The sequence below is a fragment of the Dama dama genome, chromosome 20 (genome assembly GCF_033118175.1).
Source record: "Dama dama isolate Ldn47 chromosome 20, ASM3311817v1, whole genome shotgun sequence".
Lineage (NCBI taxonomy): Eukaryota > Metazoa > Chordata > Mammalia > Artiodactyla > Cervidae > Dama > Dama dama.
Genome location: NC_083700.1, coordinates 77,747,348 through 77,769,811, shown reverse-complemented (window position 1 = coordinate 77,769,811; position 22,464 = coordinate 77,747,348). Strand labels below are relative to the sequence as shown.

Below are 22,464 nucleotides of genomic sequence, written 5' to 3'. Positions count from 1 at the left end.
TTGACTCCCAAGCCCATTTCTTCCAGTTCTACTGCTTTCAATCAGCAGCTGAGTTGTGGGACCCTGAGGATGGCTGTATACATGAAAGGTCCATTAGGGCTCTTGTGAAATGTTAGGATCTCAGCCAGGCTTCTCCTAAGCTTACCTATGTCACAACTCCTTTTTTGCTTCATAATATATGTTCCTAAACTCTTAAAACATCAAGTCCTAGGGCTATGGGGGTGGCTAACAGAGCTGCCTGACACCATAAGGTGATGTTGGTGAAGACATTTCAAAACTAGGCAAAAGAACTGGGTGAGATGGCAAGGTAAGCTATCTACATCTAGTTTGTGGGGGTTAGAAGCTGCCTTTCCTGTGGCAACTTATAGAATCAATTCTTGGTAAATACAAAGGGACCTCTGGCTCCAGCTAAATCCAATCTCATTTTAGAAAGAGGTTAAGGGCCAAAGATCCCACAGCAGGTGGGGGAATCCAGACCACGTGTGTCTGAATACTGATTTCCCAAGAGCAGTGGTTTTCAAAATGAGCTCTCGAGATAGGCAGCTCCAGCTCTACTTGGGAACTTGTTAGAAATGTCCAGAATCAGAGACTTTGAGGGTAAGGATCAGCAGTCGGTTTTGACAAGCCTTCTACATCATTCTGATGCATGCTCAGGTTGGAGAAGGACTGCAGAGTGTCTGCTACATATTATAGGGCACATGGCAGGAAGAAGAGGGGAGATTTGTCATCCCTTCCAAAGCCAAAGAGGCTCTTTCCTCTCTTTGCTTTCAGGAGAAGGGCTAAATGGGCTCTATGTAACAACTCTCTGAGGTCCACAGAACACTGAGCTAGTTTTTAATTTTTAATTTATTTTTGGCTGCATTGGGTCTCCATTGCCTTGCTGGGGCTTTCTTTAGCTGCAGGGAGCAGGAGTTACTCAGGTGCAGTGCTGGGCTCAGTACTTGTGGTACATGGGGGCTTAGTTTCTCCAGGGCATGTGGCGTCTTCCCCCATCCGGGATCGAACCTGTGACTCCCTGCATTAGGCGGATTCTTAAACACTGGACCACCAGGGAAATTACTGAGATAGTTTTGACAAGGGAAGGGGACTTTGGAACAAATACTGGCCTGGGGTTGGTGGCGGGGGATTGGCAACCTGGGGGTGCTCCTGGGTAGCGAGAAACTAGGCTCTGTCTGGCTATCAGTGTGTGGAGGAGAAGGGATGGGACCTGGGATCCCACGCCAGTCTCTCTCACCCCCTCCCCAGCCCCCCAACACAGGCAGAGCAGCCAGGAAGCTAGAGAAGGCTCTTCTCCACACTGTCTCTCCGGAATCGGGGAGCCACGTGTGTGGGGGTGCTCAGAATCCTGCAGGGGATTCCGCAATGGCAGGAGACAGAAGGCCTGTGGAAGGATGGCAGAGGTGTGCGGAAGGCACCTGTGTGCCCCTGCTGACGATTTTTTTTTTTCCTTTATGCTGAAGGGTCGATAATATCTGAGGTGAGGAAATAATGGAAATTGATTCGCACTTTAGCAGTATCTCTGGTAGCTGCATCACAGATGGACGACCGGAAGCTGGAGACTTGTGGGCAGGCGATTATCACTCTAAGTCCGAGTGGGATATGAAGGCTGTGTGGGGGGCGGGAACAGATTTAAAGAGAATATGGATTGGGATATTGGGATGCGAGGAGAGGGGAGGCGAGGGAGAAGATAGCATCCATTGGGACTGAGTTGTTAATTTAGTGCCAACGCCCTGGCTTCTTAAGTTCTGGAACCAGTCTGAGATCCTGAGCGCTGGATCATTCCTAACTCCTCCCCCCTCCCCCCGCCCTTTTCCTTCTAACTCAAGAAGCCTGCGCTTTGGCGTCGTGCAAATGAGAGTTCAAAAGTCCCGCTGAAATTTAACTTCCACAGGGTAGGAGTCCATCTCTGGTTCGCAGCTATATGCTGAGGGACTAAGAGTGTCTGGCACATAGTAGGCGCTCAATAAACCTTTGTTGACTGAATGACTCAATGAATGAAGGGCCGTACTCCAAGCCTCCTTTTTCCTCCGTTGTGCATGCCCTACCTGGAACGGTTGCTGCTTCAAGGAAATAGTCTACTGACGCACAGTAGGCACTCAACAAGTTGTATTTTTCCTTCCTTTCCACAGGAGACCGGCTTCCTAACCTACCGCAAAAGAGGGGTTTCTGGCGCGTGCGTCTTCTCCACGTTCCTTCTGCCCCGCGGGCCCCACGGGGTCTCGGGGAGCAAGAGCGCGGAGGAGACGGGTGGGAGCCGAGCGGCAGGGCTGGGGCTGGGTGGGGAGCGCAGGCGGGCGGCTAGCGCGGAGCCGGTCTCCCGGCTTACGTAAGGCGCGAGCCCCGCGCGGCCGGCCGGGGCTCCGAGTGGGGGCGGGCGGAGGCGGCGCCGCCCAGCGGGATCCGGGCTAGAAGCCTCGCGGAGGGCCGCGTCCCGGCCAAGGTGTGTGTTTACTTGACTTCTCCGGGTGGAGAGGCGCCGGACTCTGGCTCCTCACGGCGAGGAGAGCATCCCTCAGACCTCTGCGGAGGCGGCCGCTGCGACTCCCGGGGATGTGACAGCCGCCGGGGAGAGGCGGAAGCGCGGACCAAACGCTGCCCACGTGCGGGGACTCGGGTTGGGGCTCAGCCCCCAGTCCGCCGCGGCGTGGGGCTACTGGAGGCGCGCTTGGAGTCACCGCCTGTTTCGGCTGTCTCACTCCGTGGAGACTGGCGTGGGAATGCCCGACCCCTTCCTCGGACTGGGCGTGGGGCGCGAGATCTAGGAAAGGATTGAGGTGGGCCTGGCCAGGCTGACCCCGCTCCTAGCTCCCGAGGGCTACCCCCGCCAGGCGCGGGCGCTCGGGAGTTCTCCGGGATCGCAGAGTGGGGGCGTAGAGGGCGGGGAGGTGTAGCGTGGCGCTTACTCCGCCCTCGAGCCGCCCAGGCGCGGGGCGGAGGGGAGGGGTTGTCTCAAAAAGTCTCTCCTTCCCCTGCAGGGGCGGCGGCGAATCCCCGCGCGAGCCCAGGGTGTCAGAGGCAGGGGCAGAAGAAACAAAGTTCCCGGGGCTTCTCCGAGGCCGCTGTCCCGGTCGTCAGTTCGGCCTCCCCCTCCTCGCCGAGGCAATGGCTTCCAAACTCCTGCGTGCGGTCATCCTTGGGCCGCCGGGCTCAGGCAAGGGCACCGTGTGCCAGAGGATAGCCCAGAACTTTGGCCTCCAGCATCTCTCTAGCGGCCACTTCTTGCGGGAGAACATCAAGGCCGACACGGGTGAGAGGGAGCGGGGGCGAGTGAGCGGACGCGGGATCGGGTGAGGCTGGGAGGCGAAGGGCCAGCCAGGGGCTGAGTCTCTTCGGTCCCCGGGCGCCCTTCCCCCGCCCCCATGTGGTCGTGCAGGCTCCTACGTGCCGGGGCGCATGCAGCTGGTGGCCAGCGGCCGTGCGGCTTAACCGCGCCCGGGAGGAGACCGAGGCTTGCTGGCGGAGGGTGGGAGGGGTGCGAGACCCCCTCCCCCTCCCCGGGGGGCTGCTCTTGCCTTGGCGAAAAGCGGGTCACCACCCAGCAGATCGCGGCAGCTGAAAACCCCGAGCTTCCCTCTCGCCCGGCTTCCTTAAGGCCAAGCCATGCCACCGCTTGACCGTCTCCCACCGGTTCACCGCGTCCCTGGTGACCCGTAGCATCCCCTCCTCTCGCCCGAGCCCCCCGGGCCGAGCGCCGCCCACCTGTGGGAGTCGGGCCCGGCCGCGCGCTGGGGAACCTGTGGCGCCGCGGGGCTCGCAGCCGCGCGCCGCTCCAGCCCCTCCACGCCTCCTGGGGCCTCTGGGCAGAGCCCTGGGTGGCTTTGAAAGGCCGGTCTGTTCCCGGCCGCCTTCTAAGGTAAACTCTCACCACTAACTCCCCCTCTTCCTCAAGCCGGGGCCTGAGCATTAGGAGACGAGGAGACTCGATTTGACAAATTACGGTTTGAATCCAGCCTCCCTGGAAATGGCTTCTTGAGAATGCCTCGCTTGGCTTGCGTGGTGAATTTGGGGCTACAGGTCGCCTGCTCTCCTTAGCCTGTCGGTGCGGCCCTTCTCCCCTTTCCTCTCACCCCGCGTTCACACGAGTTCATCATGAATTGGCGTTAAAAGGCGAGAGGAGGTAGTTGGCCCTTCTGGGATGCAGATACTCACAATTAACAACTCATTTATGAAAACTTGTTATTGCGAACGGGGTGCTTCACTGTCTCTCTGTTCTCATCTGGTCCTAGGTGGTTATAGCCTGTTACGGTATCTTCATTACAGAAGCACAGATTAGTTTGACAGAGGTGGGTGGAGGACTGTGCTTGGAAAACAGAAAGCCTGAAAGCGGCGGGGAATTAAGAAGTATCTCAAAGGCAGAGTTTTACTCCTTATTTCTTAAAGCAGGTTTTAAGAGCAAACTTTTCTTTTGATTTTCAATAATCCTGTTCCCCACCCTTCAACGTACAGAAGGCTGCGTCCTGTGTACTTGATTGCACCTGAATTTTCTCTTACAGGTATTGTTACCACAACTGGTCTATTTTAATTTGAATACCACATTCAAATGCATTTTACTCCTTCCACGTTTGGAATGCAGTTTGGGTGGGGGGAGAACTGTGAGAGGGTAGGCTGGCTCAAGGCAAGGTTTTTGTGGCCAGGTGGGTTTTTGTGGTCAGGTGGGGCTTCTCAGTGGGTGTAATGAGGTGAGGAAACTGCTGGGTGGCATTGAGCCCATTTTTCTGCCTTCTCTGTGCCTGACTCGCTAACTTGCCTCCTTCTGGCATGAAGGCTTTGCACCATCCATCCTGGAACTGGATTAATGGCTCTTACCTTTTAAAAAAGATGATTTACTTTATTTTTTTGGCTCTGCTGGTTCTTCCTTGCTGCTTGGGCTTTTCTCTAGTTACAGAGGGTGGGGTCTACTCTCTAGTTGCGGCACTCAGCCTTCTCATCTGGGTGGCTTCTCAAGTTGCAGAGCCCTGGCTCTAGGGCACCCGGGCTTCAGGTAGGTGCCATTCCCGGGCTCTAGAGCGCTGGCTCAATAGTTGTGGTATATGGGTTTGCTTGCTCCTTGCCTTTTAGAATTCTCCCGGATCAGGAATTGAACCCATGTCTCCTGCACAGGCAGGAGAATTCTCCATCACTGAGCCACCAGAGAAGCCCACTCTGCTTTTTTGAAGAGAATGTGATGGGAAGTCGCTTGTTTCTGCACTTTTTTAGGGGGTTTGAAAACTTTTCCACTTGCTGTTTTCCCTTATTCTGTTCATTTTATCTTTCCTTTGTTCAGAATTTTAGTCTCAGTTCTCTATCAAGTGCCTTCATTTCCCTGCCAGTGTTTTCTCCCTGGAGTAAAAAGTGACTCTGCAATGTTTATATTATCTTTTTCTGTTGGGAATCAAGTAGTTTATGCATGAATCAATTAAAAAAACTTAATCAAGAATGGACTTCCCTGGTGGTCCAATGGTTAAGACTCTGTGCCTCCAGTGTAGGGGATGCAAGTTCGATCCCTGGTCAGGGAACTGGGATCCACTGTGCTGTGGGGCCAAAAAACCCAAAAAAACAAAAGCACTATCAGAGAAAGAAGAAGAGGACAAATAAAGGACAATGATTGTTTTGAAAGTGGCCTCTTTCTAGTGGACTTGGAGGGTGTTCTTGGGTTATTTTTCTCAGAAGGTATAAGAGTCTTAACAGGCTCGTTGCCTGGTAAATAAGAAAACATTCCGCAGCATTTATTTTTCTGTTACTTGCTGTTTGCTTTTCACTAATTTCCTGGCAGAGAAGCACAATGACCACTCTGTAGGCACCCCTTTATAGTTGAAGGTTTGAAGGAGATGCTGAAGTGCAGCAAAATCCCAGGAAGTAAAACCTTGGTAAGAATTTGAATTGGAAAGTAGCTCAGGCCATCTGCTGCAGCCTGCAGGATTGGGGCCTACTCTTGTCCACATGGTGTTCCTGCAGTTACTGCCTGGTGAGAAGCTGCTCTTCCAGGAAAGGACTGGCTACTCATTGCATTTGGGCAATTTTCCCTCACCTACCCTGGCAAAATGCATCTCTTTCCTCTGCACATAGTTTGTGAATTCTATTGCTGCTGTCACATACACTTCTGATGCAGTGCAGCAAATGTATTCTGATTTATCCAGTAGATACTTACTGAATACCTGCTATATGTCAGTGTTCTAGGTGCTGGGGGATATAGCAGTAGTTTTTTTCTACCTTCACCATATTCCAGTTGCCACTGAGAGACTTAAAGGATAGATCTGACAAATTGCCTAATGAATAAAAGGAGTTCAACAAGTCTGATGAAGACACAGTCATAAATTCTATCTACATCTTTCCCAGAAGAGTCAAACAGCCTTTAGCGATTAAGTCCATTCTGCTTAATTAACTCTGATTTGTGATAAAAGTTTGTGTTTACTATGGATCTCAGATGAGCTTTGTGATGTGTGTCACCTGTTGGCTCTGCCCGAAGCTCTGCATGCTGAGACTTATCAAATATCTTATATGAAGACCCACCCCCAAATTTTTGGCTTTTTTTTTTTTTTTTAGCATACTGACTGAGTAAATAGATGGGAGAGTTCTCTTAAGTTGCCAGAAGCTGGGATACTGTCATAAAAAATATTAGCTTTTGTGTGTGTGTTTGTATACATATGCATGAATGTGTGTGTGTGTGCATGTGGGTGTGTGCGCACACACACACACACACACACACAGAGCTGGCACTCAATAGAGAGTTCTATTAAAATTTGGGACTTCCCTGGTAGTCCAGTGGCTAATGTTAATGCAAGTTCATGTGCCAAATTGTGCAATGAGGCCAAACTGAAACATCAGAGTTTGGAGCGAAAAAAGGTGTATTGCGAGTCCTTGCTAGGAGGTGGCTTATGCCTTGAAAATCCTGGGGCTTCCTAAAGGGTTTTTGCAAAGCATTTTTTAAGGGCAGCTGAGAGTCTCAGGATACAGGATCAGCCAGTGCACAATTCTCTGATTGGCTGATGGTGAGGCAGCAGAGTGGTGTCACAGGGGTTAAGCTTATTTGTCCTTAGGCTCCAGGAGGCCTGGGGCTATGTGCTCATGGTCCCCAAGTAGTTCTTCCATTTGGTGGAGTGGGGTTTCATATCTGCAAAGTAACTCAGGAAATTTGCATCAAATACTATTATCTAGGTACTTCAGAGAGGAGCTAAAGCAGAGGATGTAGGAGAAGGCCTGTGGTTACACCAAGACTGTGATCCCATCACAGAGAGACTGGGTTTGAACCCTGATCAGGGAATTAGAGCATGAATGTGTGTTAGTAACTCGGTTGTGTCCGACTCTTTGTGACCCCGTGGGCTATAGCCCACCAGGCTCTTCTGTCCATGTAATTCTCTAGGCAAAAATACTGAAGAGGATTGCCATTCCCTTCCACAGGGCATCTTCCCAACTCAGGATCGAACCCGAGTCTCCTGCACTGCGGGCAGACTCTTTAGACAAGAGTCTGAATGCTGAAACTAAAAAAAAAAAAAAAAAGAAAAAATCCCAAATGCCTCAACTAAAAAGCCTCAATGAAGACCTGGCACTGCCAAATAAGTAAAGAAAATAAATACCAAAACCCACTATCCCCAAACCTTGGGACTTCCCTGGCAGTTCAGTTCTTGAAACTCCATGCTTGCACTTCCACTGCAGGGGGTGCAGGTTCAATCCCTGGTCGGCAATGAAAATCCCTCATGCTGCATGGTGTGGCCCAAAACAAACACCCCCCCCATTTATATTTAGTGGTACCTTCATTTGTTGAGTGATCAGTGACTGAAACCTCCCTCTGAAAGGTGTGAGAATCCTGTTTTAAGGTTTGTACTGGATCTACCATCGCAAGTATAGGGAAATTGGAAAGTTTCCATTTGGAAGCATCCTGGACTTGAGAGAAAAGATGTTCAAGAACAAACCTGTTTCTGCTCTTAATTAATATTAACTGCAGCTCTTGCTGAGGTTTGCAGATGGGATTGGCATTTCAAATTAGTCTATGGGCTGAGCCTCTCCTGAAAAGATGATCTAGTTCAGAAGGTTCAGGTTTTTTGTTTTTTTTTTTAATGCTCATTAAGTATAAATGTGTGTCTTTTCTTATGTAAGAATGAAAACGTCTGACAATTGGAGTTCTATTAAAGAGACTAATGTTCACCTATGTATTTAGAACAACATTAAATATTAATAGTTCAGGTTTTTGGAGATCATACAAAGTCTTGGCTTAGTCTGCTATTTCTAGAGTATGGTATATTCCGTATTTTTCCCTCATTTGGTAAGACTCAGGATGTAGCCTAGGTCAAGGACCCGACAAGTTTGGAGGCATCTCTCCTGTCTGCAGGTCCACTTGTACATCCCTCTGTCTTTTCTCGTTTCTTTGAGGGTTTTCACTCATACTTCAAGAGGACTGTTTGACTTGAATAAGGTCCCATGACAATAAGACTGACACATGTGTAGATGAATCTGAGCTTCTTTTCAGTGTGGTCATTTCTTAATGGAAATCTACTTTAAAAAAATTATTTATTAGGCTGTGCCAAGTCTTATTTGCAGCACGTAGGGTCTAGTTCCCTGACCAGGGATTGAACCTGGGCACCCTGCATTGGGAGCATGGAGCGTTAGCCACTGGACCATCAGGGAAGTCCTGGTCATTTTTTAAAAGTAGTTTTTTCTGACCAAAGTCATGACTTGTAGAAAATTTGAAAAATGTGAAGCTATGAAAGAAACTGAAAAGGCAAGTGAAAATTACCCACTATTCCACACTGACATTAGGATATTCTAACAAGTTATTTTTTTCCTGTATATTTGCCCCGCTGTCTCCAACAAACTAACTTGGCATCCCACTTGGATGTTGTGAGCATTTTCCTGTGTTCTTACCACTTTTTCAAAACCATTTAAAGTTTCTATATTATAGTCCATTCAGCAGATAAAAGTGAAAGTGTTAGTTGCTCAGTCATGTCCGACTCTTTGTGACCCTGTGTACTGCAGCCTGCCAGGCTCCTCTGTCCATGGGATTCTCCAGGCAAGATTGCTGGAGTGGGTTGCCATTCCATTCTCCAGGGGATCTTCCCAACCCATGATTTGAATCTGCATCTCCTGCATTGGCAGGGGGACTCTACTGTTGCGCCACCCTGGTGCTGCTTTATTCATGTAATTTTTTGCTTACTAAATATTTTATTTAATATAGACATACATACACATACTTTTGTGTATATTTTTATTTTTCAACATCCCCATCCCCACCCCTGCCTCATTTGCACTGCTACACTTGGAGGATCTTAGTTTCCTGGCTAGGGATTGAATCCAGGCTCTCAACAGTGAAAGTGTGAAGTGCTAACCACTGGACGGCCAGGGAATTCCCTATTCTTGTGTATTTAAACGCTTTCTTTGTTTTTTCTTTTTTCTTTTCTTTCCTTCTTTTTTTCTTTTCAGCTTGAAAGCAGTCTCTGTTAAGTGAACAGATTCCTTCTAATAAGCCTGTTGATCTGATCTTCCTTGTTGCCAGCGTCTCTACCTTCTACAAAATGGGTGGTCCTTTTCTTCATTCCACCTCATGGAGAAGACAATTTGAAGGGCCATAGGAAGTTGTTTACTTTTTTGAAACATTTTCCAGCAGTATAGATCTTATGAATCAGATTCTGCATGTAGATGATGCCATATTTGCCAAGAGATTGAGCATCATGTTACCTGTCAGGGCAATTCTCTTTTTGCTGATTTTGCCATAACCATACTTGTAGATCAGTTCATTTATTGACTTCAGGTTTGGGTAACACATCATGCAATGTATGGTTCCACAATTCTCAGCATGTTAGTTGAAGCCTTGCTGAGCTTTACAAAGTTGCCTTGGAAGATCTGATGGAGATGAAGAAGCTGCAAAACCTTTTGAACCTTGGGCTCACACCATTGATACCTCTGATCCTGATGACAAATGCCAATTTGGGTTCCTCAGCACAGAGAAGTTGCCAGCTTTTCTTGCCATCCTAGCCATTCAAATTTCAGTTCTGTACATCTGCCTGTGATACTGCTTAGCTTTTTCATAGTTTAACTTCCTCCTTACCTTTTAAAGCATCTTTTGGGCAAAGTTCTTTCTCAGGCATTTTATCTTAAGCTTTGCCAAATTCTTTTGCTTTTTTCTTAAGGATTTCTGGCACAGCAGGAACCTTCTTTTTCTTCTTTTCTGCACCCTCCATAGTTCCATCCAGGACAGAGGCCTTTCATTGATTTTCTAATTGCAGAAATAGTTCATGTTAAGTTACCAAAGGTTTAGAAATGCAAGAAAGATGAGGAATTAAAAATTTGTATTTGCACTAACACCAACTAGGAGGGAATAATAACTGTTAATACTTTTTATGTGCAGAATATCTTCCTGATAGTTTTTCAAGAATACATTATGTATTACTGTTTTGAAAATTGCCTGTTTTATTTCACAATGTATCATTTAATATTTTCCAGTGTCATTACAGTCTGTTCTTCAATGTGAGTTTAATGCTTTGTACTATTTCAATATAATTTTTATTACGCTCTTGATTTTTTGAAAAAGGTGATACATGCAGAGGGCTTCCTAGGTGGTGCAGTGGTAAAGAATCTGTTGCCAATACAGGAGACGCAAGAGACTTGGGTTCGATCCCTGGGTTGGGAAGATCTTCTGAAGTAGGAAATGGCAACCCATTCCAGTACTCTTGCCTGGAAAATCCCTTGGACAGAGGAGCCTGGAGGGCTGCAGTCCATGGGGTTGCAAAGAGGTGGACATGACTGACTGAGCACACACGTAATACATGCAGGTGGTAAAATTTTCAGATACGCTAGGAATGGTGTGGGAAATCCCTCCCATCCCTGACCTCTGGTTCCCAGTTACTTTCCACAGGGATACCTACTGTTTACTTTGCTTGGATGTTCATCCTAAAAATATGTGTATACATATATCATATATGTATGTATAGTGGTACCTCTTTAAAAAATGTACACATATATCAATACTTTGTTTTGCCCTTCTTTCTTTCTTTTTAAAATATTTATTTATTTGATGTGCCATGTCAGCCCACGCTTCTGTGATAGCTCAGTCAGTAAAGAATCCTCTTGCAATGCAGAAGACCCAGGTTTGATCCCTGGGTTGGGAAGATCCCCTGGAGCAAGGCATGGGAATCCACTCTCGTATTCTTGCCTGGAGAATCCCAGGGACAGAGGAACCTGGCGAGCTGTAGTACTTGAGGTTGCAAAGAGTCGAACAAGACAGAGCAACTCACACACACAGCACATGTCTTAATTACGGCACACAAGATCTTTACTTGCAGTATGGGAACTCTTAGTTGTGACAGGTGGGATCTAGTTCCCTGACCTGAGATAGAACCCAGGCCCCCTGCATTAGGAGCGCAGGTATAGCCACTGGACCACTAGGGAAGTCCCTGTCCGTCTTTTTTTTTTTTTAAAACTTAGCATTATAGCTTGGACATTGGTTTCTACTAGTGTTTATCAACCTACCATATTCTTTAAAAAAATTGGCTGCATACTCTTATACAGCTATACCATTGTTTCTTTAACCGACCCATTCTCAACTGTTTGGGTCTCAGGACCTTTTAGTACATTTAAAAAACATTGAGAATCCCAAAGAACCTTTGTTTATACAGGTTCTACCTATAGTTATTAACTGTACTAGAAATCAAAACTAAGAAAGTTAAAAAATATTTATTAATTTGTTAAAAGTAAGAGTAACTGGGTTTCTCTGGTCTCAGATGGTAAAGAAGCTGCCTGCAATGCAGGACACCTGGGTTTGATCCCTGGGTCGGAAAGATCTCCTGGAGAAGGAAATGGCAACCCAATACAGTATTCTTGCCTGGAGAATCCCTTGGACAGAGGAGCCTGGTGAGCTACAGTCCATGGGGTCTTGAAGAGTCAGACATGATTGAGTGACTAACATACACAAGAGTAATAAACCCATGTTAGCTTATTTCTATTAAAAAAGAACTGTTTTCTAGTACAAACTCCAAAGAGGAGTAGCATATTTGCAAACCTCTTTAATGTCTGGTTTAATAGAAGAAAGCTAGATTCTCACATCTGGTTTCTTACTCAGTTTGCCATGTTGTCAGGTAAAGTATTGGAAGAGAATCTGGCTTTACACAAATAATGTGGTTAGAGAAAGGGGGGATTCACAGACCCTGGGAAAGGTCTCATGGACCCTCAGGGATCCTTGGACCACACTTTGAGAATGGTGATTTAACCAGTTGCCTATGGATTATTTGCAGTCTTTCAGTATACAAAAATACACTTTGCTGACTGTCCCTTGGTTATATCTTTCAACAAAGGCTTGAGTGCCAGGCAGTATTGGCTTATGGGATACAAAGAGGTGAGTCAAGGTCTGTTCCCTGAAGGAGCTGTAAATTTATTGGGAGAGGCAGTCAGGCAAACAAGTATGCAGTTGATGAAAGGCTGCAAGGTGTGCATTTGTAGGTCCTGGGCACATAGGAAAGAGGCAGCCTACCCAGCATTTAGGAGGAAATAAGGTTAAGGAAGAGGCTTCCTAGGTGGCACTAGTGGTAAAGAACCCGCCTGCCAATGCAGGAGACACGAGACTCGCGTTCAGCCATAAGAGCTTTATAGTATCTGGTCTGACATTTAGTTCTTTAATCCATTTTGAGTTTATTTTTGTGTGTGGTGTTAAAGTGAAGAAGAAAATGGCAACCCACTCCGGCACTCTTGCCTGGAAAATCACATGGATGGAGGAGCCTGGTGGGCAATACCCCATGGGGTCGCAAAGAGTCGGACACAACTGAGCGACTAACACACACACATATGGTGTTAAAGGGGGCTTCCTTGGTGGCTCAGATGGTAAAGAATCTGCCTGCCGTGCTGAAGACCTGGGTTCAGTCTCAGGGTCAGGAAGATCCTCTGGAGGAAGAAATGGCAACCCACTCCACTGTTCTTGCCTGGAGAATTCCATGGACAGAGGAGCCTGGCAAGCTACAGTCCATGGGATTGCACAGAGTCAGACATGACTGAATCAATTTAGCATGCTTGCATGGAGTTAAGGAAAGCTTTTCAGAGGATATTTCTGAGCTGAATTTTGACAAGTCAGCTCAACTAAGGGGTGAGGAGAGGTGGATGTTTACATGGCATACCTAGAATTCCTCCAGGGCTTATTTGAGGTCCATAGGATCATTGCTTTTGTGACTTGATCACACCTTGTATATTAGCATTTTAGACCTCATTCACCCTTTAAATATTATTGTTGTTCAGCCTCTAAGTCGTGTCCAACTCTTTGTGACCCCATGGACTGCAGCACACCAGGCTTCCTTGTCCTTCACTATCTCCTGCAGTTTGCTCAAATTCATGTTCATTGAGTTGGTGATGCCATCTAACCATCTCATCCTCTGCTACCCCCTTCTCCTTTCAATCTTGCTTTCAATCCTTTCTTCTTGCTTTCAATCTTTCCCAGTTCAGGTTCTTTTCCAGCGAGTCTACTCTTTACATCAGGTGGTCAAAGTATTGAAGCTTCAGCATCAGTTCTTATAATGAATATTCAGGATTGATTTCCTGTAAGATTAACTAGTTTGATCTCCTTGCAGTGCAAGGGACTCTCAAGAGTCTTCTCCAACACCACAATTTGAAAGCACCAATTCTTCAGTGCTCAGCCTTCTTTAAAGTCGAACTCTCACATCCGTTCATGACTACTGGAAAAACTATAGCTTTGACTATACGGACCTTTGTCGGCAAAGTGATATCTTTGCTTTTTAATACACTAAGTTTGTCCTAACTTTCCTTCCAAGGAGCAAGCATCTTTTCATTTCAAGCCTGTAGTCACTGTTCACAGTGATTTTGGAGCCCAAGAAAAGAAAATCTGTCATTTCTCCCACTTTTTCCACTTCTGTTTGCCAGGAAGTGATGGGACTAGATGCCATGATCTTTGTTTTTTTGAATGTTGAGTTTCAAGCCAGCCTTTTCAATCTCCTGTTTTACCCTTTTTATTATGCATATTATCATTCTATTATACATAGTCTTCTAATTACACATATTGTCAAAGGAAAGGGTTGTTATTCTTGCTTCATATCACCTTTTCCAGTTTCTATTGCTGTGCTTACCTTTAAGATCCATACACATGTGGTACCAGGAAACTTTTAATCCTCTGTTTCTAACTTCCTGGAACTCAATTCCTGGGTCAGTGATGGCAACTGATCTTGAAACTAGAGTTAATTGGCTCTAGACGATTAGCTATAAATACAGTCATTATGAAGGGCATGAAGAATTGCATATTTAACAGTCTATTAAGTAAATTGTTAAATTGTTTTATATTATGCTAGTCTTTTGCATTCTGTGTGGTCCATGTTGTGAGAAGACTTAAGACTTGGAAATTTTTTTTTTTTTTTTTTTAAGTTTTAGACAGTATGCTTTCACAGTGAATGAGGTATATCAACTGTGTATTGTCTTTTTAGTGAACTAGATACATGTACAAATATATATATTTTAAATATATTTTAAATCAGGTAATAGAGGCTTTAGATTACTCTGCCTTTTCCCCTCCATCACTTGATGCTTGGTTCTGATTGGCCTTTAAGACATAGTACAAAAGGTCTCATTTGTAGAGCTTCATGCAGTCCCAATCAGATGGCTCATGTTATATTTTAACAGTCTCACTTCCAAGTTCCAAGGGTTCTTGTACTGGTTAAACGACAGGTCTGGCAGCAAGCATCTCTTCCTTGGCCAGGAGAGACTGATAGTATTGAAATAATGCAAAGTCACTCCTGCTCATCAAATTCCCAAGAAGCTAGAAGTCAGCTGTTTTCTAAAGCATTTTTTAATTGGCCAGCAACCTGTGGCCCTGGTACTTTGTAATTCTTGTGACTTGATCATTGTAACTGACATTTGCAGTGGGTCAAGCACGTGCTAGACTAGCCAGTGTAGGCACATTCTCTGTGCTGCGCTTAATTGCTCAGTCATGTACGACTCTTTGCGACCCCATGGACTGTAGCCCGCCAGGCTTCTCCATCCATGGGATTCTCCAGGCAAGAATGCTGGAGTGGGTTGCTCTGCCCTCCTCCAGGGGATCTTCCCAATCCAGGGATCGAACCCAGGTCCTGAATTGCAGGCAGTTTCTTTACTGTCTGAGCCACCAGGGCAGCCCACGCATGTTGTCTAGTCCCCACACAAATCTGGAGCAATTGTAAGTAATATCTCATTTTATAAATAGAGAAATGGCATCAGATAGGTTGAGCTACTTGCCTTAGCTCAGAAGTCAAATAGAGAAGCTAGCATGCAAACTTGAGACTGCATGGCTGGGATTAAACTTCCCATTGTGTCCTGCTGCCTTGCAGGTGCTCCAGTAGCTAGTGAATATCTACTTTATATCTTAGAAATGTCACATTGGGAAGGAGTGGCAGGGAATCTGCAGCTTAGCTCTCCACAAGTCCACTGAGATTGAGCAGACCCTTTAACGGTGAGCTGGAATACATGGTTTGTTGTTACCACCCTGTCCCTAAAACATTTAAAAAAAAAAATTCTAAAATAGGAAACACCGACTTCCTCTTTGCTCCCATAAAAATGGACCAAAAGAGGTCTAAAATAGAAACCATATGTATTTGTGAGTAGGCAGAAATTGTTTCCCATCATAATGGTAAGACTTCTGGAATAATACCTGTACTTTTTTTTTTTTACTTATTAGTCACTTAACAAATGTTTCTCTGCCTGCATTAGGTAGGGGGAGGTATGCACATGTGTCCTTGAGGCATTTACGGTTGAGGATTCAAGTTCGAGGTTCCATGTTACATTCTCATGAGTCATGGTGGGGTGTATGTGGGTGAAGTGTTGAGGTCATGAACATCGTCGAGGGAGGGTGTTATTCAGATATAATTTTCTCCCTTTCTTCTGTAATGCCTTTCACGCTTCGGTTAATCTCTCATAGCCTGTTTGCAGTCCCATCATTTCTATGAAGCTTTTCCACGGCTGTTGTAGCTACATGTCATTTTCTAATCTGGAATTTCTCCCATACCCATCTGTACCTCTAACATGGCATTCATTATCACCTCCATGTAAGATGATCCATTTCATAACTTAAGTTACAGTCTTTGACCATCTGAAGAGTAAATTCATTAGCTTTAGTTTAGCTCAACAGAAGTTTTGATAGCCTACTAGGGCAGGAGGGAAAAACAACTGAGATAACTTTGTACACCTTATTCGTTATATAAGTACTGTGAAGAAAATATAATAGTGCAGTGACAGAGTGACTGGGAAGACGACTTCAGAATGTGAAGTCGGAGGAGGCCTGTCTGAACAGATGATGTGTAAGCTGAGCTCTGAACATGAGTGTGGCAGCCAGGTATGTGAAGACTTGGGCAGAGGGATGAACATGTGACAAGATTGTAATATAGGAGTGAGCTTTCCATCAGTGGAGAAGAGAGGAGACAGGTGTCTCGGGAGCATCCTGAGTGCAGAGGAGATGGCAGAAGTGGCTGAAAAGGTGTAGGGTGTCCAGAAATTAGGACTGCAAGGCAGTGGAGTTTTTCATTTTTTTTTTTACTAGCTTTACTGAGATATGGCTTTCATATAATAAAGTTTATCCTTCTAGAGTGCACAAGTCAGTGCTTTTTTTTATAGAGTTGTGCAACTATCATGCGTGTGTGCTCAGTCGTGTCTGACTCTTTGCGACCCCATGGACTGTAGCCTGCCAGGATCCTCTGTCCCTGGGATTATCCAGACAAGAATACTGGAGTGGGTTGCCATTTCCCCATCCAGGGGATCTTTCTGACCCAGGGATCGAACCCAGTGTCCTGCATCTTCCTGCTTTGGCAGGTGGATTCTATACCACTGAGCCACCTAGGAGGCCCTGTGCAACCACTGTATAATTACAGAACATTTTCGTTACCCCAGAAAGAAACCCTGGACCTTTTAGCAGTCATTCCCCATTCCCCTTCTCCCTCTAGCTCCTAGTAATCACTAACCTACTTTTTGTTTATATGGATTTGCTGTTTTTTGATTGTTCACGTAAGTTGACTCATAATAATACATAAATTTCTTTTGCAGCTGACTTCCTTAACTTTGCATGTTTTTGAGATTCAACTATGTGGTAATATGTGTCAGTACTTCATTCCTTCTTATTGCCTAATAATACTCTTTATTCTTTCATTCTTTGATGGACACTTGGGTCATTTCCTGCTGTGAACATCAGTATACACATTTTTGTGTGGACATGTTTTTATCTCCCTTGGGTGTGTACCTAGAAGTGGAATTGCTAAGTCATGTGGTAACACTAGGTTTAACATTTAGAGGAACTGCCAAACTATTTTCTAAAGCAGCTTCATCATCTACACATTCCTGTCACCAATGAATGAGTTTTCCAATGTCTTCGTTTCCTTGTCAAGTTTTGTTACGGTCTTTTTCTTTTAGCCTCCCCAGTGGGTGTGCAGTGGTATCTCATTGTGGTTTTGAATTGCATTTCCCTAAGGACTAATGATGTTGAACATTTTTTTCCATGTCCTTTTGACCATTTGTATGTTTTCTTTGGAGAGAAGTATCTATTTAAATCCTTTGCCTGTTTTTAAGATTGGCTCATTTGTCCTTTATTGTTGAATTCTTTATATATTTTGGATGTAAGTCCCTTATTAGATATATGATTTGCATATATTGTCTCCCATTCTGTGAATTGTCTTTTTATTTGTTTATATTTTTTTGACCATGTTGCACGGCTTGTGGACTTTAGTTCCTCAACCAGGGATTGAACCTGGGCCCTTGGCAGTGAAAGTGCCAAGTTCTAACCAGTGGGCCACTAGGGAATTCCCTGTGAATTGTCTTTTTACTTTTCTAACGGTGTCCATGGAAAGTTTTTAATTTTGATGAAGTCCAGTTTTTGTGGGTTTTTTTTTTCTTCTTTTGCTGTTTGTGAGTTTAGTGATGTGGCTAAGACACCATCACCTAATCTAAGGTGAAGCCATTGTTTTTAAGTATGAAATTGACAGTTTGATTCACATTTTTAATAGGTCATTCAGGCTGTTTGTAAACTGGATTGGATGGTTCTAGAGTGAAACTTCCAAGATCAGTGAAGAGGTTGTTATAGTATCCACAGACAAATGGTTAGACTTTAAATTTCAGGAAGCACATGTTAAATCAAGATATTCCAGTGGCATCTTGTTATTAGGAATAAAAAAATGGTCTCAACCTTTAAGAAATTCACAAGGTAAAACATACAGCCAATTAATTGTTTTATCAGGGAGATTGTACTGAATACTATAAAAAGGCATGAAAATTTTATTATAAGAACAGTGGAGGGAGTTCATTTTGTATCATCAATATCTAACACAGGCAGTGTGTAATAGTTGTTTGTTATACTTTGATATGACAGAGTAACTGAAATCTATGGGAGAGATGGTGTTAGAGCTGGGCCTTTACAGATAGGTTAGGTACTGGCAGGTGGAAAAATGGGAGCAGGGTGTTTTGTTTCTTTCAACTTTTGAGTTTTTTGGTCACACCATGCAGCATGTGGGATCTCAGTTCCCTGACAGGGAATTGAACCCATATCCCCTCCATTTTAAGTGCAGAGTCTTAGCCACTAGACCTCCAGGGAAGTCCTGAGAAGGGTGTTTTTGAAGGATCATGTCTGGGAGTAGGTGATTAAAATTAAGGGTATTTTGATTAGGTTCTAGAGTTGGGGATTATAGGCAATAGGCTGGAAATGTTCTTGGTGGGGGCAGGAGGGGGGCTGTCTGTGTAATCCCAGATGGAGTTTGTAAATAGGAAAACTATGGGGAGTGCCTTCCTCAGATTCCTTTAGCTGTGTGACTGTTACTGGTGGGAAGGAAGTGGAGCACAGCTAGGGTCGTGTCACGATTGTTTAGATCATAGTGGGAAGTTTAGAAGTAGTTTAGAAGTAGTGGGAAGAAGTGTTTGGGAGAAGCTGAGGTGGTGACATCAGATGTGACTGTATGGGAATGGTGGGCAAAGGTAGGTCCAACTGTAGCCCTTTGAAGTGTGAAACTTCAGTGATTGTCAGGGAAAGTGGTCCCATTTAACAGAGGGGTGCAGTCCATACCTGTGGGAAGTTCCAGTTGACAAGAACCCTTGTGGGTTTGGCATAGCAAGTGGCTGGCACTGAAGCTGGCCCCATGGCATAGTGGAAATACTGTTGAGCTTTGGAGTCATGCATACCCTGGGCTCAACGTCTTACTGACTTTGTAAATTTGGGGGAAGTTAATGAACTTGATTTCCTCCTTTGTAAGAATCCCTATATCATAGGGCTTTGGGGAGGGTCAGAGGAGGTCATTTATGTCAAACACCTGGCAAGTAAGAGGATTCTCCGGTTTGTTCTCCTCTCTGGAGTTACATATTTTCATTTCATTTAAAAACTTCCTCAGTGAATGTGGTGCTTTGAATAGAGTCAGTGATATAATCCAGTGGTGTTTAGGAGGTGTGTGTGTGTGTGTGTGTGTGTTCACCACTCAACCATTCTCTGTTCTGCAGAGGTTATAAGCATTTGCTCATTGTTTTAATTGTGTTCTCCTATTTTCCTTTAAATTTGTCTTATTTCCGTTTTTTAAAAAAATTTATTTACTTGGCTGAGTTGGGTCTTTGTTGCGGTACTCAGGAGCTTTGTTGTGGCGTCTAATTGTGTGACAGGGGCTCCCGAGCTCTTGGACTAAAGTAGTTACGGCCCGCGGGCTTAGTGGCTCTGAGATGTGCTGGATCTTAGTTCCTGGACCAGGGATCAAACCCATGTCCCTTGCATTGCAAGGGCAGATTCTTAACCACTGGACCATCAGGGAAACCCCTTGTTTCCACTCTTATCCAAAACAAAGTTCCTTGCATGTGTGCCTCATTTGGAAGGCAGGGAAAATTGGTTTTTAAAAATTGTGTCATCATTAAAAGGACAGTTTTCTTTCTTTTTTTTTTAAGGTAGAATAAGGTTTGTTTTTATTGAATGTGTGATTTATGCAATTGCTGAGACTACTACGTACAGAGAAGAGGGGGAGAACTTTATTTCTTGGTCTCTTCCTCCTTGGACAGAATCTTGATGATTTCCTCCCTCTTGGCCTGAAGCTGCTCTTCATGGTACTTGAGGGCTTCCTTGGTCTTAGACCTGCAGGCCTTAGCCTGGTCTGCCAGAAGCTTCTTGTGAGCTTTGTCTGCCTTCAGCTTGTGGATATATATATATATATATATATTCCATGGGTATAACCAGCTTGTGGATATAATCCACTTGTTTTTGAACATGTTACCCTTCACCTTCAGGTACAGGCTGTGATACACGTGGTGATCAGTCTTCTGAGCATGGTATCTTCTGAGCAGCCAGCACAGTTCTCATCCTCTGCTTTCAGGTTACCTTTTCAAACATTCGAGCATTGGCAGTACCCTTTCACTTATCTATGCCCATATGCCTGCCCTTCCAGCGAGCCAAGGTGTTTTTCCACCATTGAGTCCAAGAAGTCATAGGCTTCCAGGTGATCAGCCCATCTTTGATTGGCTTCCGGATCTGCTGACGGGAATTGGCCTTGGCGATTTCATTAGTCTCCTTCAGGTCCAACCAGACCGATTTGCCACAGCAGGGGGACCCTGGAGGCAAGCCTTTTCTGAAGCCTGAGCATACTCATGGCTGTGGCCACAGCAGTGAAAGGAAAAGGACAGTTTTCTTACCTTTACCTCTTTATCTGATAGGTTAGATTTTCTCAAGGTCTTTTCATAAACAGAGTAGCTGACATAACTGAAATTCAACTTTTGCTTTGCTTGGTTTTCCTAAATTTTAACACTGCTGCTTCTGTAGTTTTCTTCTACATGACCCCTGTAGGTCTTGGGAAAAATAGCCAATGTAGTTTGTAGGAGAGCTATAAAATATTGATTGTATGTATGAGTAGTTTCCTAGTTTTTTTAAATAGTAACTATAAATACCATCTCAGGACATAATTTAGTTTTTCAAAGAGAGAGATTGACTTTCAACTTGCATTACTTCATTGGCTTAGCTTTTAAAAAAAAAATCAAGAATGCAGCTTGGAATAAGATGAAAGTGCAAAACCTTTTCATTGAACTCAGTTTTGTTTCAGTTTTCTAGGGTTCTTAGGAGCTAAACACTATGCATAACAATAACTGTGTTAGGTTTAATTATTTGTTCCATTTCTTAACATCTTAGAATTGGAAGGGATTTTAAGTCCTTCTGTCCAAGTGGCCATTCTGTGTTAGATCCCTTCTACAGCAGCTGACAGCCAACTTGCCTCCTCTGGAGGCAGGCTCTTTCATTGCTGGACAGGTCTAATTGTTGGAAGATTTTTTTTCCCCCCTCCTACTGAGATGAAAGCCAACTCCTTGAAACTGTCATCCATAAACTGTCATCCACTTATCCAACTTCAGTCTTTTGTTGTCACATAAATTAAATCCACTAGCTCTTCAGATAATTGAAAATAGTTGCTAGGCACCACTTCTCTGACTTAAGTTGTCTTTTTTTTCCCCCCAAGAAAAATAGCCCTTGTTCCCCCAGCCATTCTTCCCATGATATTTTTTCTAGGTTCTTTTGCAGCCTGATTTCACTATGGCCCTTTTAATCTGCAGTGGCCATCCCTCCTGACAGCTAGCTAAATGTGGCAGGATCATTGCAGCTAAGTTACCGGAAAGCTGGGTTCACCTCTTAGTGGATGTTGAGCCAGTAGACACAACCAAGCCAAAGTACGGGAGAGTGAAGGACTTATTACTTGCAGCAAGTACTTTGTGATCTTTCTCAAAGCAGCATACCCAATCAGCAAAATCAGGGAAGTTTAAGCTAAGGCTACATGCATATTCATGAAGGGGCTTGAGCCAGGAGGGTTCAGCCTAGAATTGGGGCAAAGGCCAACAATCTAAGTCTTGGTTGATTGAAGTCTGGAGGGGCAGTATCCTTATCCTATCTTCCGTCTGGGTTGGGGTCCTAGTTTCTACAGAACTCAAAGATATACTATTATGTATATCCTTTGAGGAGTAACTAGGACTCTTGCTTTATCACTGAACTGATGTTTGACTGCCTTTTCTCTATTCCAGCATTCCTTTGTTCCCTTAAGATCATTATTATTGAGACCTGTTCAAGGGCAAGCATCCTGATCCGGGTTAGATCACAAAATGTTTTAGGCCAAAATGAGTTCTCTCATGTCAAGAAAGCCATTCCTGGTTCTCTTTCTCCAGGGACCGCCTACCCTATCTGCTTACAGTTATAGTGGATTTACTTCTATATTCTACTTCCTAAATGAATACATTATTTGGGAGTATTTCTGAACATGTCCTGCAATTCAGTGTAGCTCATGTAGCTTCATAAAGCTAACAGTATTTGAAGATTAGTGCGAAGACCTAAGTTCAGACACCAGCTACTCCAGACTATTCAGCTCTGTACTGCTGTCCTTGAGTGAGGGTTCAGAGATCTTACTTTCTTGGTTCCCTCTGAGAATTAGGGACAAATTAGAAAGATTCCAGGAGAAATTCCGGATGGAATTAATCAGCCTAAATATTGCAGGACACAGATCAGCAGTGAACAACTCATGACCGAATTTACCCAGATTGTCATTAATTATAGCT

The 22,464-nt window shown here is 44.7% G+C and overlaps 1 protein-coding gene and 1 pseudogene across 1 annotated transcript in view; one reads left to right on the top strand and one right to left on the bottom strand.

Moving 5' to 3' along the window:
* Positions 1-2,977: 2,977 nt before the first annotated feature.
* The window catches only part of AK4 (adenylate kinase 4), an 84,549-nt gene continuing 65,062 nt past the window's right edge, over positions 2,978-22,464 (top strand). The window contains exon 1 of the mRNA XM_061121688.1: positions 2,978-3,247. Within this exon, the coding sequence (XP_060977671.1) occupies positions 3,103-3,247 (145 nt within the window). The 5' untranslated portion in view covers positions 2,978-3,102. The remainder of the gene's footprint in view (positions 3,248-22,464) is intronic.
* Positions 19,064-20,525, bottom strand: LOC133040279 (large ribosomal subunit protein eL19-like; annotated as a pseudogene).